At 42.3% G+C, this 15805-nt stretch overlaps 1 protein-coding gene across 17 annotated transcripts in view; it reads right to left on the minus strand.

The window, feature by feature from the left end:
* Positions 883 to 15805, minus strand: part of RBFOX1 (RNA binding protein, fox-1 homolog 1) — a 2271070-nt gene continuing 2256147 nt past the window's right edge. For 8 of the 17 annotated variants that reach the window (XM_021088068.1, XM_021088064.1, XM_021088066.1 and 5 more), the window contains 2 exons: positions 5273 to 5348; positions 883 to 3714 (listed from right to left, as the gene is read on the minus strand). In XM_021088068.1, coding sequence (XP_020943727.1) covers positions 3592 to 3714; positions 5273 to 5348 — 199 coding nt within the window. In that variant the 3' untranslated portion in view covers positions 883 to 3591. Of the gene's footprint in view, positions 4903 to 5272; positions 5349 to 15805 lie in introns of all 17 variants that reach the window. The other 9 variants (XM_021088065.1, XM_021088063.1, XM_021088069.1 and 6 more) reach the window with 2 other exon arrangements.

Consider the following 15805-nt stretch of genomic DNA (forward strand, 5'->3'; position numbering starts at 1 on the left):
CTCTGTTCCCCCCACATTTTAAAAATCTTTCCATGTGTTCCCCACTTGACAGTAGTATTAAGATAACAAAATGAAATAGGAGTATGATAATGTTAAGATAACTAAATGGTTGTCAACCATCTAACCCTGGTGGAAGCATTACATAATTACATGAAATAAGGAATGCAAGAGTCTTGGCTCTTCGTAAGCACTCTGTGAATTCTAGTACTTGCTACGATTATTTATCATCTTCATGCAAGGTTCCCCCCCCTTAAAAGTTGTACCTGTAACTTGAGTAGATGTTTCATTTGAAATGCACAGTTGCTTTTTGTTTTGTTTTAAACATTTATTTATCTAACATCGGTTATTAAATAACCTGTTTATTTTAGCTGGTTTACAGTGCTGTGCCAGGTTCTGCTATATAGCATAGTTACCCAGTCATATATGTATCTGCATGGTTTATTTTTTCTCATATATCTTCCATTGCATTCTATCCCAAGAGAATGGATATAGTTCCCTGTGCTGTGTGGTAGGACCTCCCTGCTGCTCCATTCTAAATGTAAGAGTTTGCAGCGACCAACCCCCAACGTCTCGTCCATCCCACTCTGTGGTGGTTCTGTTTCAAACCAAGGACTGATGTTTCCATGCTGGGGAATAGCTAAGCTTAGTTGTATTTCTTAAACAGCTGTGGTTGGTTCCACTGACCTCTTTGGAAAGATATGCCAGGGCACCTGCAGGAGGCACCTGGGTCTACCTGTGGTGACCAGGACAGCCCGCTGCCCACCTGGGCAGCCTCACCCCTCACTCAGGCACAAGGGCAGGCACAAGGCAGTCCTGTGTGGGGTTGAGTTCTTTCCCAAGAAACACACAGAAGCGAAAGGACTCAGAACATGGACTCACGTGGACCTTTTCAGACTAAGCTTTTATTTTTTGATATTACAAACCAGTTTTCTTTATTCACAAACCACTGTAAGTGATATAAACACTAATTTCTAAAGACAGATATACACATTTTCTGGGTTTGCAGATTGCGTGATGTGTGTGTTAAGTCACTATATGCCACACATGATAGTAATCTTTGTTTCCATAATTCATAATAGCAATAGTTATTTAGATAAATGAAAACATTCCAAATAAATACCGTTTAAAAAAATCCAAAATGTTTGTTTACATCTCTGACATACATTTTAAAATGACTTATTGGCCTCTTGGAGGAGAGTGCCTGACAAAAGATTCTGCAACATCAGTTGGTACCCACTTGCTCTAAATGATTTTATTAAAACTACATACAATCATGGGGGAAAGTACAGCTCATCGATGAAAATCAAAACTGCAAATTAATTTTACTTGACCCAACACAGTAAGAAGTCTATGTTTGTGATTCCAAATACAATGCCCAGTCTGGATTTTGCAATCTGAGGCAAATGGGAGACATGGCTTTTTTTCTCCCGAGCCCTCTGTTCCTTTTACCTCGCTTCCCCTTCGGGGTAGGATGTGGTAACAGTTTCATACATGGTTTCCCTTAAAAAACAAACAAAAAAACATCAACCAGGCACCCGTTGTCACAACACGGTCTTCTAGGTAAGGGGCTGAGGACATGTCAATGATGCCAGGAAACATCCCCTGGCCCCTCCCTCCCCCACCTGAAGACGTCTGCTGAAAAGAGCATTTTTTTTCCCCCCTCTGCTTTTGGCTGCTAAGCAGTTTTCCCCCGTTTCTCTCTGTTGCAAGATCACGGTGGTCTGTCTTAGATAGCGAAGCTACAGAAACTTGGTTTTCAAATCTTGCGAAACTTTATTGATGGTTTAATATCCAACCGATCTTACTGCATGCACATAGGATGACAAGAGAAAAGCTGGGTCACAAACACCTTTTTTTTTTTTTTTTAACATTTTGTTCTTTTTTTTTTTTTTTTTTTTTTTGTCTTAAAGCAGAGTTGTTACAGCGGATTGGCAGGTTCACAGCGGTGAGTCAATAGCTTACTAAAGTGCACACCCTGCGGTCTGCACTGGACACACGGAAATTTTCAACTACGGCAGCAAAACTACTGGGGTCAGCTTGCTGCAGGGATTTTTTGTTTTTAATTTCAATACAAAAAACAGGAAGATCCGTGACAGATACCCCAACTTAGATTAACTTTGTAAACAGGACAACATGGAAAGACTTCAAACGGAAGAAGTGTAGACAAACTGCAATTTTTCGGCTGTGTCATTCTGGCCCTGCTTCAGAGGTGGGGGGACTTTGTTCTTGGGGGGATGACGAGGGTGGACCTACTTTTTTGCTTCCTTCTGACAAATGTCCTGGGCCTTGGAGACAAAAAAAAGAAAAGAAAAAAAAAAAGAAGAAACTAAAAATACTTATTCGAGAGACTTCTCGGGAGCCGGGGAAAAATGGGCGGGTGGGCTCTCACGGACTGAAAAATTGCAGGTTGTTTACACGACACAGTCAGGTTTCAAAAAGTACCAAGCTGATGAAAATACCATGGTTATCTCTATACCCAATGACTGCAATACTTGTAAAATGCTTCTATAAATCCGAATATGATTATCATGTAATTCCATAAAAATTCTACGTCTGTCTGTTAACAGTTGTTCTACGAGGCTAAAACTAAAGCTTCATAAGACTGTTTCTAGAACTTAACAACTCCACTGCACAGATGTAAATTTTATACATTTTTTTTAACTGGTACAAAGAATTTAAGTTTTTATTACTTTCTTTTTTTTGGAAAAAAAGAAAAAAATAGAAACAGTGCTTTTTATCACCTTTTTATTAATGTTATTTTTTCCCTCCCATAATATAAAAGTCAGCAATGATACCAATAATTTATTATACTGGAAGAAATATAAAAAGAATGCTTGTTGATGACCTAACTAGCAGGGTTTTTTTTTGCTTTTTTCTTTTTTTGTTTTTGCCTACATCACTAGCGGCTGGTTGAGAAGCTGAATACTGCCAGGTGGAATGGTTTAAAGGGTGCCGTTTGCCCAGCTTCGTTCAGCTCAGATGGACAAATGCTATTGGAAGCATCCCCTTAACAATGTAACCTTTGGCTTGAACTGACAATGAGCAACTTAGAACCGTGAATACATGGTCTGGGTGCAGTGGGTCGTTTAGACGCATCAGTTACTTTTGTTTTTCTTTCAGCCAAACCCCAGTCCCAATCCCCTAGGTCCCTCCCACCCGTCCCCCTTCACAAAATAAAATAATGCAGATGCAGGAAAAAACACGACCCCTGTAGTCACTTACACTCTTCCCAAACAGCTGATCACCCCAGTAGCTTCATCTTCAGCATGTAGAATTCATTTACAGGATATAGCACTCTGAATATGGCCCTACACCAGTTTTTATTCATAGCTAGCATCTCTCTAGATCAACCACAAAAACTCCTACAGCCAGCAACCAAACTACGGAACCTTCGGAAATGAAAGACCCACAATATTAAAATACACAGAACAAAATATCTGAGGTATAAGATAAAAAATGTAATTTTTTTCCTCTTTTTATTTTTTATTTTTTTTAGATGCTAAAATGATGCACGACTGCATGTATTGCAATACCCAGGCCTCGGAAAGCTTCCTTTCTCCCCACATTGGAAGGTTTTTATGGTTTTGTCATTTAGTATGGAGCAAAACGGTTGTATCCCCCTCGGTATATACTAGCCTGCAATGAAGAAAGAACGAGACCCACATCATCAGCATGGCTCCTAGTCTTGGCATCAGTCAAGGGTGCAAAAGCATTCTGAAACAAAGCAATTTAAGGGGTGTGTTTTTTACATTTTCCTTTTGCAACAGGTGGATCATCAAAAAAAGACTAATGTGAAAAATAGACACTCAGAAACAACCAAAACGGAGGCACCCCCTACCCATCCCAGGTCACTCTTGGAGAACTGAAGGTAAGGCCAATCCTGACCACCCCAAATGGTTCCTCATAAAGAAAAATCCCTGTAGAACCAAATCCTGTCTGCCAGGCCTGTGAACCAAAAGGACTCTGATGCAAACTGGACCACTGAAGGATTGGCACGGTCTCCTTTTGTTTGCTTGTTTGATTCATTAATGCAACGATATTCCGTCAGGAAAAGGCTCAATCTACACTCAAGAAGTTGAATGCAGATGATTTATTGAATGTAGTCATCCAGCTCTCCTTTCTAACACCTTCCTCAAGTGGACTGGGTGTTGAAGCAGAGTTGCTGAATGCAACATCAGGATGAAAGTGTAAATCATCTTCTTGCTGGCTCAGCGCTCTGTGTGGAAGTCTTGCTCTGGGGGGGGTGGGGGGGTGGGGCGGTGGTGCAGGTGAACTACTTAATGGCATTGAGCTTGTGCAAAATCATAGGTTTCCAAATGATGGTGGGATTTCTATGACCAAACTCCAGGGAATGGTCTGGCCATGGCTTTAAATGGCTCGGAGGTGGCACTTGCCTAGTTCCTTTCGCTAGAAGTTTTTGGCGATTCAAATGAATGCCTATGGGGGTTTATTTTTAGGATAAGGACTGATATTCTTGATCCCAAGCAGAAAACTGCATGCCAAAAGCTTTGTAATGATTGCATACGCTGTCACATGATGGGCACGTCTTACTGTACTCAAGAGTTTTAGTGCATAGAAGTTTGAACAAGTACAGGCAAATTCATCCCACCCTCACCTCCCGTGGTTGCCCTCCCCCCCCACCCCTCCCCAAACAAAAACCCAGAGCCCCCGCTCCCCAAAAAAAAGACAACCCCCAAACTGATTCCTTCTAATCCCTTATGTACTAGGCACACACACAAAGTGTGCCCCCCTCTCTATTTTCTTTCCTGGGCGACTATGACTTTAAACATGAATTGTAATAGGGGAGGAGAGGCAGTCAGATTCTCAGCTGCCTGACAGCAGAGGCCTGGAAGTGTGCAGCTTAGCTCCTCTGAAGTCTGTGCTGGGGCTGGAACCTTGGGGCTATGTGAATGAGCGGCAAGGGAGGGAAAAAAAAAAGAAAAAAAAAAGTTCTGCATTGACACTGCATTCTGTTAGTGATGGATTTAATTATCAAAATGACTAATTATTCCATTAAGGTAAGTGCTCGGCTAGGTGAGACTTGCAAAATTAGAAATATAATAACTTACATGCACTACATTGCCAAGAAATTAAGACATTTATCAAGTTTACTGGGAGGATTAATGTGCCATTTTAGCTGCTGTTAGCACAAGAGACAAATTCAATTAAGGGCAAGTGAGAAGACATCAACCGTCAACCCATACTAAGGTCCCAGCTGGGGGAAGGGACGGGCAGTGGAAAGAAGTGAGGAAGAGGAGGAATTGGTACTTACCATGGCACCAACGCCGTAGGTGGGGGCTGGAGCAAGTGTGTGGTGGTAGGGGTCGGTAGCATAAACTCGTCCGTAACTGAAAGGAAAACACAGGTGAAGATGAATCCGTAATATGCAATTACAAAGTAATAATAACAACCGTAAAGCAGAAAATAGCAAGACGGTGTGCAGGGGCCCTGTTCATCTTCGGAAATAAACCTATCCATGTCTGCCATGTAACATGACAGCAGTCCATGTGTACACAACGTGTTCCTTGGCCACTGAACAAAGGTATGTGGTGTGCCTGTGTGTGTGTCTCCTCTCTCTTATGCATCCCTTTCTATACTGTTCCTGTAGCGCCCTTGAGGATGAAGGGAGGCCGACGAAACAACCTGAGTGGTTTTCAGAAGCCCAGCAGAGATGGGATTAAGACGGCAGAGAAGGACTGGAGCTCACCTTTCCTCATAAAAGCAACAAAATACCAACCAATTGCCGAACAACCTTCAACGAAATAAACTGCAAACTATTGACAAAAGATATCCTCCTCCAGAAGACACAGAGGAGGCCACATCAAGATGGTAGGAGGAGCAATTACATGAGATAAGCAACCCCATACCCACCAGGTGGGCAGCCCACAGATCGGGAAGTAACTATCTCAGAGGCTCACCCATGGGAGTCAGAGTTTTGAGCCCCATGTCAGGTTCCCATGACTAGGGATCTGCACTAGGAGGAGGAGCCCTTGAAGCATTTGGTGGTGTGGGCCAGTGGGGCTTGTGCACAGGAGCTCCACAGGACTAGGGGAAACATATTCCACCTTTTCTTTTCTTTCTTTTTTTTTTTTTTGCTTTTTAGAGTTGCACCCACAGCATATGGAAGTTCCCAGGCTAGGGGTCCAAATGGAGCTATAGCTGCTGGCTTGTGCACAAAAGCTCCACAGGACTGGAGGAATGAACTGCACCTTTTTTTTTTTTTTTTGCTTTTAGGAGCCACACCCACGGCACATGGAAGTTCTCAGGCTAGGGGTCCAAATGCTGGCCTACACCACAGCCACAGCAATACAGGATCTGAGCCACATCTGTGACGTACACCACAGCTCATGGCAACACTGGATCCCTTGACTCACTAAGCAAGGCCAGAGATCAAACCCATATCCTCATGGATACTAGTCCAAGTTATTTCCACTGAGCCACGATGGGAACTCTTGGAGATGCCGCTCTTAAAAGGCGCACACAGGCTTTCATGTGCACTCAGTCCCAGGGCCAAGCAGACTTCATAGGAATCTGGGTCAGACCTGCTGGCAGTTCTTGGAGGCTCTCCTGGGAAAATGGGGTGAATGTGGCTTGTTGTGGGGAAAGGACATTGGAGGCAAAGTCTCAGGAAAAATCAGTGTGAACTCCTCTAGAACTGGCGATCTTGGAAAAATCTGGCCCCACCCATCATGGCTGAGAAGCCCCAGGACAAAAACAAACCAGGTGGGAACACAGCCCCACCAATCAGCAAACAGGCTGCCTAAAGATCCCCCAAGGCACGGCCACCTCTGCACACACCCAGAGACAAGGCACCTCCCACCAAAGGGATAAAAATCACCTCCACCTACCAGTGGGCAGGCACCAGTCCGTCCTATCAGGAAGCCTGCAGAAAGCCCCCATACCAACTTCAGCCACAAGGGGGACATGTATCAGAAACAACCCTATTGTCTGCAAAAAGGAGACCCCACCAAAAATCTATACAAAATGAAAGGACAGAGAATTATGATTCAGATAAAGGAAAAAATCCCAGAAAAAGAGCTAAGTGACCTGAAGATTATCAACTGCCATGAAAAAGACTTTAGACTAATGATAGTAAAGATGATTCAAGGACTTGGGACTAAACTGGAGGCAAAGATTGATAAATTACAAGAAATACTGGGCAAAGAAAGAGAAGATAGAAGGATCAAGCAAGCAGAGATGCAAAATACAGTAACCGAAATTTAAAAATGCACTAGAAGCAACCAACAGCACAATACAGGAGGCAGAAGAACACATAAAGCAAGCTGCTAGACTAGTGGAAATCACTGATGTGGAACAGAAAAGAGGGAAAAGATTGAAAAGAAATGAAGACAGTCTAAGAGAACTCTGGGACGTTAAATGCACTAACAGCCATAATTATGGGGGGGCCAGAAGGAGAAGAAAGGGCCAGAGAAAATATTTGAAGAGAGAATAGTGGAAAACTTCCCAGGAAGCACAATGAGTACCATATAAAATAAACCCAAGGAGGAATACACCGAGACATATTAATCAGACTGACCAAAATTAAAGACAAAGGGAAAATAAACATATAAGGGAACCCTAATAAGGGTGTCAGCAGATTTTTCAGCAGAAACTGCAGGCTGGAAGGGATTTGTATGATATACATAAAGTGATGAAAGGAAAACACTTCCAACCAAGATTACTTTACCCAGCAAGGCTCTCATTCAGATTTGAAGGAGAACTCAAAAAGCTTTACACACAAGCAAAAACTAAGAGAATTCAGCCCCACTAAGCCAGCTTTACAACAGATACTAAAGGAACTTCTCTAGGTGGAAAAGAAAAGGCCACAACCAGAAACAAAAATATTACAAATGACAATCCTCACAGGGAAAGGCACACATATAGTAAAGGTAGGAAATCATCCACATGCAAATGTTCCACCAAAACCAAAATCTTGAGGAGGGTACAAATGCAGGACACTGGAGAGGCACCTGTTGGTCTCTTAATTACAACTTAAAACAATCTTTTATCTATATAGACTCCTATGTCAAAAACAAACCAAAAATATACAATAGATACACACACAAACAAGAAAAAGCAATCCAGATACAACACTAAAGATAGTCATCAAACCACAAGAGAACAAGAATAAAAACCAACAAAACCAAATTACTAAAAATCCAAACCAATTATTAAAATTGCAATAAGAACATACATATCAATAGTTATCTTAAGTGTAAATGGACTAAATGCCCCAACCAAAAGACATGGTCTGGCTGAATAGATCCAAAAACAAGACTCATACATATGTTCTCTTCAAGAGACCCACTTCAGTTCCAGGGACACATACACACTGAAAGTGAGAGGATGGAAGAAAATATTCCATGCAAATGGGAATCAGAAGACAGCTGAAATAGCAATGCTCTTTTCAGCAAAATAGACCTTAAAGAATATTATAAGAGACAAAGAATGACCATACATAACAATCAAAGGATCAATCCGAGAAGATCTAACAACTGTAAATATATATGCGCCCAACGTAGGATCACCTCAATATATAAGGTAACCGCTAATAACCTTAAAAGGAGAAATGGACACTAACACACTAATAGCAGGGGACTTTAACACCATTCTTACAGCAATGAACAGATCATACAGACAGAGTATCAATAAGGAAACAGGCCCTAAACGATGTATTAGACCAGATGGACTTTATAGATATTTATAGAACCCTCCATCTAAACACAGCTGAATACACAGTCTTCTCAAGTACACATGGAACATTCTCTAGGATCACATTCTAGCCACAAATCAAGCCTTGGTGACTTTAAGAAAATTGAAATCATATCAAGTATCTTTTCTGACCACAACATGATACAACTGGAAATCAGTAACAAAAAAAAAACCCTGCAAAAAAATCACAAACATGAGACTAAGCAATATGCTACTAAACAAGCAATGCATCAATGAGGAAATCAAAGAGAAAATTAAAAGATACCCAGAAGCAAATGATAACAAAGATAAAACAATCCAAAACCTATGAAATGTAGCAAAAGCGTATCTAAGAGGGACGTTTACAGCAATACAAGTCTACCTCAGAAAACAAGAAAAAGCATAAATAAACAACTTAACTTTACACCTAAAGCAACTAAAGCAACAAAAGAAAAGTCATAAAGATCAGACCAGAAATAAATGAAATAGAAATGAAGAAAACCATAGAAAAGATGGATGATACTAAAAGCTGGTTCTTTAAGAAGATCAACATACTTAGCCATACTCGTCAGGTAAAAAAGTATGCAAAACCGTAAAATTAGAAATGAAAAAAGGATAAGTACAATGGACATCACAGAAATACAAAGGGCTGTGAAAGATTACACGCAACTATATGCCATTAAAATGGAAAACCTATTAGAAATAGAAAAATTCTCAGAAAAGTAGTCTTCCAAAACTAAACCAAGATGAAATAGACAAAATGAATGGACCAATAACAAATACTGAAATTGAAACTGTGATTTCAAAACTTCCAACAAATGAAAGTTCAGGACCAGATGGCTTCACAGGTGAATTCTATCAAAAATTTAGAGAAGAGCTGACATCTCTCCTTCTGAAGTAATTAAAAAAAAAATTTGCAGAGGAAGGAACATTCCCAAACTCATTCTAGGAGGCCACCATCATCCTGATACCAAAACTAGACAATGATGCCACAAAATGGAAAATTACAGGCTAATATCACTGGTGAACATAGATGCGAAAATCCTTGACAAAATACTAGCAAACTGAATCCAGCAGTACATTAAAAGGATTGTACACCATGATCCAAGTGGGATTTGTCCCAGGGATGTAAGGATTTTTCAATATCCAAAAATCAGTGTGATATACTACATGAACAAACTAAAGAATAAAAACTATATGATCCTCTCAATAGATGCAGAAAAAGCCTTCTTTTCCCTTCCTTCCTTCCTTTCGTTTCTTAGGGCTGATTGTGCAGCATATGGAGATTTCTAGTCTAGGGTTCTAATTGGAGTTTTAGCTGCTGGCCCATGCCACAGCCACAGCAATGTGGGATCTGAGCTATGTCTGTGACCTACACCACAGCTATGGCAACACTGGAACCTTAACCCACTGAGCCAGGAATCAAACCAGCATCGTCATGTATACTAGTCAGGTTCATAACCCACTGAGCTACAACAGAAACTCCCAGAAAAAGCATTTGACAAAATCTAACACCATTTCTGATAAAAACCCTCTAGAAAGTGGGCATAGAGGGAACCTACCTCAACATAATAAAGGCCATATATGACAAACCCACAGCAAACTTCATTATCACTGGTCAAAAGCTGAAAGAATTCCTCCTAAGATCAGAAACAAGACAGGGATGTCGGCTCTCACACTGCTGTTCAACATAGTTTTGGAAGTGCTAGCCACAGCAATCAGGAGAAAGAAATAAAAGGCATCCAAATTGGAAAAGAGGAAGTAAAACTATCAATGTTTGCAAAGGACATGATACTATACCTAAGAAAGTCTAAAGATGCTACCATAAAACAGCTTATCAATGAATTTGTTAAAGTTGCAGGATACAAAATTAATACACAGAAATTGACTGCATTTCTATATACAACAATGAAAGATCAGAAAGAGAAATTAGGGAAACCACCCCATTTTTTAAATCACATCAAAAAGAATAAAATACCTAGGAAAAAAATCTACCTCAAGAGACAAAAGACCTGCACTCTGAAAACCATAAGATGCTGATGAAAGAAATCAAAGGTGACACAAACAGATGGAAAGATACACCATGCTCTTGGATTAGAAGAGTCAATATTGTCAAAATGACTATACTACCCAAGTCAATCTACAGAATCAGTGCAATCCCTCTCAAATTACCAATGGCATTTTTCACAGAACTAGAAAAAAATATTTTAAGGTTTGTTTGGAAGCACGAAAGACCCAGAATAGCCAGAGCCATTCTGATAAAGAAAAATGGAGCTGGAGGTATCAGGATCCCTGACTTCAGACTATACTACAAAGCTACAGTCATCAAAATAGTACGGTATTGACACAAAAACAAATACAGGTCAGTGGAACAGGATAGAAAGCCCAGAATTAAACCTATGCACCTACAGTTAACTAATCTATGAGAAAGGTGGCAACAATATACACTGGAGTAAAGACAGTCCCTTTAATAAGTGGTTCTGGGAAAACTGGACAGCATGTAAAAGAATGCAGTTAGGGGGAGTTTCCATTGCAGCACAGCGGAAACAAATCTGACTAGGAACCGTGAAGTTGTGGGTTCGATCCCTGGACTCGTTCAGTGGGTTAAGGATCTGGCGTCATGAGCTGTGGTGTCAGTCACAGATGCTGCTCAGATCCTGCTTTGCTGTGGCGTAGGCCAGCAGCTGTAGCTCTGATTTGACCCCCAGCCTGGGAACCTCCGTATGCTGTAAGTGTGGCCCTAAAAAGCAAAAAAAAGAGAATGAAATTAGAACACTCCCTAATACCATAGACAAAAATAAACTCAAAATGCCTTAAAGAACTAAATATAAGAACTAAATTTAAGATGTGGTAAAACTCTTGGAGGAAAACATAGGCTGAACACTCTCTGCCACAAACCATAGCAATATCTTCTCAGATCCACTTCCTAGTGTAATGACAATAAAAACAAAAAAATGGAACCTAATTAAACTTGACAGTTTTTTTGCATAGCAAAGGAGACCCTAAACAAAAGGAAGACAGCCCAAGAATGGGAGAAAATATCTGCATATGAAGAGACTGACAAGGGATTAATTTCTAAAATATATAAACACCTCCTGCAGCTCAATAGCAAAAAAAAAAAAAAAAAAAAAAAAAAAATCCAAACCAACCAACCCATCAAAAAAATGTGCAGAAGATCTCAACAGTTCTCCAAAGAAGACATACCGATGGCCAAAAAACAGATGAATATCACTAATCAACATCGTTAATCCAACATCACTCATCATTAGAGAAAGGCAAATTAAAATCACTATGAGGTACCACCTTACACCAGCCAGAATGGCCATCATCCAAAACTCTACAAATAATAAATGCTGGAGAGGGTGTGGAGAAAGGGGAACCCTCTTACACTGTTGGTGGGAATGGAAATTGATGGGATCACTATGGAAAACAGTATGGCGATTCCTCAAAAAACTAAAAATAGAATTACCTTTTGATCCAGCCATCCCACTCCTGGGCATCTATCCAGAGAAAACCATGACTGGAAAAGATACATGTACCCCAGTGTTTATTGCAGCACCCTACACAATAGCCAAGACATGGAAACAACCCAAATAGCCATCGACAGAGGAGTGGATAAAGACCATGTGGTACATATAATTACTCAGCCATAAAAAGGAATGAAGTAATGGCATTTACAGCAACATGGATGGACATAGAAATTATGCTAAGTGAAGCTAGTCTGACAGTGAGACCCAAATGTCATATGCTGTCACTTACATGTGGAATCTAAAGGATGTGAACTATTTTGCAGAATAGATACTGACTCACAGACTTTGAAAAACTTATGGTTTCCAAATGAGGCTGGTTGGGGGCTGGGGGGATGGGCTGGGGGTTTGGGATAGAAATGCTAAAAAAAATGGGTTGTGATGATGGTTGTACAACTATAAATATAATAAAATTCATTGATTTTTTTTACAAAGAAACCTAGCACCCATAAAGGACATGCTCTAATCAAGAGAGTCTGTTCTCTTTTCCTAATGAAGCTGTCACCAACCAAGCGAGATGATGAATCAAAGCGTGAAGCGACCCAGTCTGTAGTTAGGGTCCAGAATCTCAGGGTGGGAAAGAACAAACATATTCAAAGAGAAGCATCCTTGGAGGCTTAAGGGACCTCCTCCCTTTTCAAGAATTAGAATCTGGTTTGCTTTGATCCTATTAGTTCAGAACTTCCATCTCATCATCTAAGGCCAGGTTCTGGAAAGGGACAGGTTTTAAACAACTTATCTTGATAACATTTCCTCATCTGAGTTTTATTTTTTTTCTCGCTTCCTCTACCAGCCTCCTTTCTCTACTGCGACAACTCCCAACACAGGCTTTGGAATAAAAACACAGACGGGGTGGAAGCCTAAGACTCTGGATGCCCTTCAAGTGTCTGGAACCGAACAATGCAACCAATCAGAAATGAAGGTTCAGAGAGGTTGAGTCACTTGCTCAAGGTCACAGAGCTAGCCAGAGTCAAAGCTGATCCATGAATCTCTCAGGGCTGTTCTCATGGGCTGCTCTCATGCCCTTTCCAGGGCTCCAGGTTCCCTTCTTTGAATGACCTGCCAGATATCCTCTTGGATATAGTTTGAACCTTGCTGTATCAGCAGTGCTCAATGTTAGGCGAGGGTCCCTGGATGCAGAGCACGCACCTGATGTGTGGCAGGGTTCTTTCTAGAGGAGAGAGGGGCAAGCAGGCTGGAGAAAGGGGAAATAGGATGTATGTGGTCCGAGCAGGAGATGAGCTCCTACCTGATCCTGGGTGTTGACCCCAGAGTTGATCCCACCCTCAGGTAAGTGGGTTGTTTTTTTTTTTCATGTTCACGTGAGTTAAGCATTCTCTGGGGGCTTCCATGAGGGGCAGAGAATATAGTCGAATGTAGTTACTCATCAGAGTAACTTATTGGCAGAGGGCAAATCTCTGAAGAAAGTGACAGCTCTTTGCCATTCGCAACCAACATTCACGGCTGGGGGAACGTGTGTACCAGCCACATACGGGGCACACATGTGGATTATCAAGAAAGAGCTTCTGAGTCTTGACCTTTCAAGAATGAAGGAACAAGGCAGGAAGAGAGAGTTTGTACGCTCAGCCTTGGGGTCTAATCTCTGTGGACTTCACGCCTCTCTCTTTCCCCATACTCCCCACTTCTAATTGTCTTTGTCCCAGTTGGTGGGTCAGAATGACTAGAAGGATCTCACCCCGCAAAGCCTGGGAAGGTGGGAAGAAGCCAGGGAAAGAAACGGCTAACCCTCGAGCTTTAAGTTCGACTCCAGATGGAAAAAAAAGACACTATGATTCCAAGTTCTCATTGGACACGTCTTATGCCAAGCCCCCGCCCCCATTTCAAAGGACGCTGGGCTCCACTTTACATGAGGCTTTCAGCTTCCACACGCAGCATTCTACTGATCCTCCAAAGCAGTGACGGGAGCAGGCCTTTCGTTTTGGAGATGAACCCCTCCATGACAGTAACAAATCGTCAGCCCCTCCTGCTTTTCGTTCCTCAGGACACCCTTCGTGCCTGTGACTCATCAAAAATGACCTTTAATCAAAGACTCTTGGAGTTCCCGCTGAGGTTCAACAGGATTGGTGGCATCTCTGCAGCACAGGAGGCAGTTTGGTCCCCAGCCCAGCGCAGTGGGTTAAAGGATCCAGCATTGCCACAGCCGTGGCATAGGCTGCACCTGCATCTCCTGATCTGATCCCTGGCCTGGGAACTCCCTATGATGCAGGGCGGCCAAAACACACACACACACATCCCAAACCTTCAAGGCGGCCAAAACACACACACACACACACACACACACACACACACACACCCCAAACCTTCAAGGCGGCCAAAACACACACACACACACACCCCAAACCTTCAAGGCGGCCAAAACACACACACACACACACACACACACACACACACACACACACACACACACACGCACCCCTCCCACCCAAACCCTCAAGACTCTCCCTCTCTCTGGGATGAAAACCGAAAACAACAAAAACTAGGTGTACGTCTTAAGTGTCAAAACAAGAAGACTGGGAACTTCTTGAAGAAATCATTTCTTCCTGGAGGTCACTCATGAAATCTGGGCTTCCACCCATGGTTAGAAGTAGAGACTAGGAGGGAAAAAACACCATGTCTAACTTTGGCAGCGATTTTCATCTCATGCAAAAATCAAATCTGTTATAAGTCTGGAGGAAAAACAAAACAAAACAAAAAAAAACACCTGTTCATGGGATTATTTTTGATGCGGTTTCCCCTGGCAAAGCTGGTTTATAAGAACAGGACATCTACTGCAAAGACGAAGTAAACACACCTGGAAATGTACTCTGTGAGGCCACAGTACAGTGTCCTTCAAAGCACCAAAGCACGCGTGACGACGCAGCTTCGGAGCGATGATGATGATTATTTTTCAGTGTGGGGACCTGTTCTACGGAGGCAAAACAGGTCCCCTTTTGGGGAGACAGCATACTGGCAGTCTGAATATCTTCTGGGAAAACACAGCCCACCCCACCCCCCCTTGTCCTCCTGCCTGCTTTAATGGTCAATTCTTATTTCTCTCTGACACAGGGCCAAGCTTCAACCTTTCTGGAAGACCCCAGGTAACAATCTGGCCGCGCCGTCTTCCCCAGCAGAAGCAAAAACACAGTGGTGCCGAAGCCGTCCTTGTAAACGAGCAGGCTCCTTTTTCTCCGCAGGGTGACCTCTACCTTCAGAATCCGATGGTTTTATTATGATTAATAAATTTCCTTTCCACAGAGGAAAAGGGACCGTGTCAGCTCAAACTGAAAGCAAGGAGGCTTCTTTTCAAATGCTAATTCCAAAACACGCCCCTGTGTGACACTGCAGTTTAGACACAAGGTTATTAGGGAAGCTGTGGACCCGGGCTCTCTGCTTGCAGCTGACATGCCAGGCACGTCAGCGACCTCCCGTCCTCGGACTTGGCTGAGCACAGCCCGAAGGAAGAGTGGCAGTTCCCAGGGGCCTCCCTGGGAAGGGGAGGACGAGGTCGTAGGACCGACCTGCGCCAATGGCCACCCTCCACGCCACCCCGTCCCCAGCCAGGCGGGCACTGCTACAGTCGTGGCCCC

Source organism: Sus scrofa, chromosome 3 (assembly GCF_000003025.6).
Source record: "Sus scrofa isolate TJ Tabasco breed Duroc chromosome 3, Sscrofa11.1, whole genome shotgun sequence".
In the NCBI taxonomy this organism is placed as follows: Eukaryota; Metazoa; Chordata; class Mammalia; order Artiodactyla; family Suidae; genus Sus; species Sus scrofa.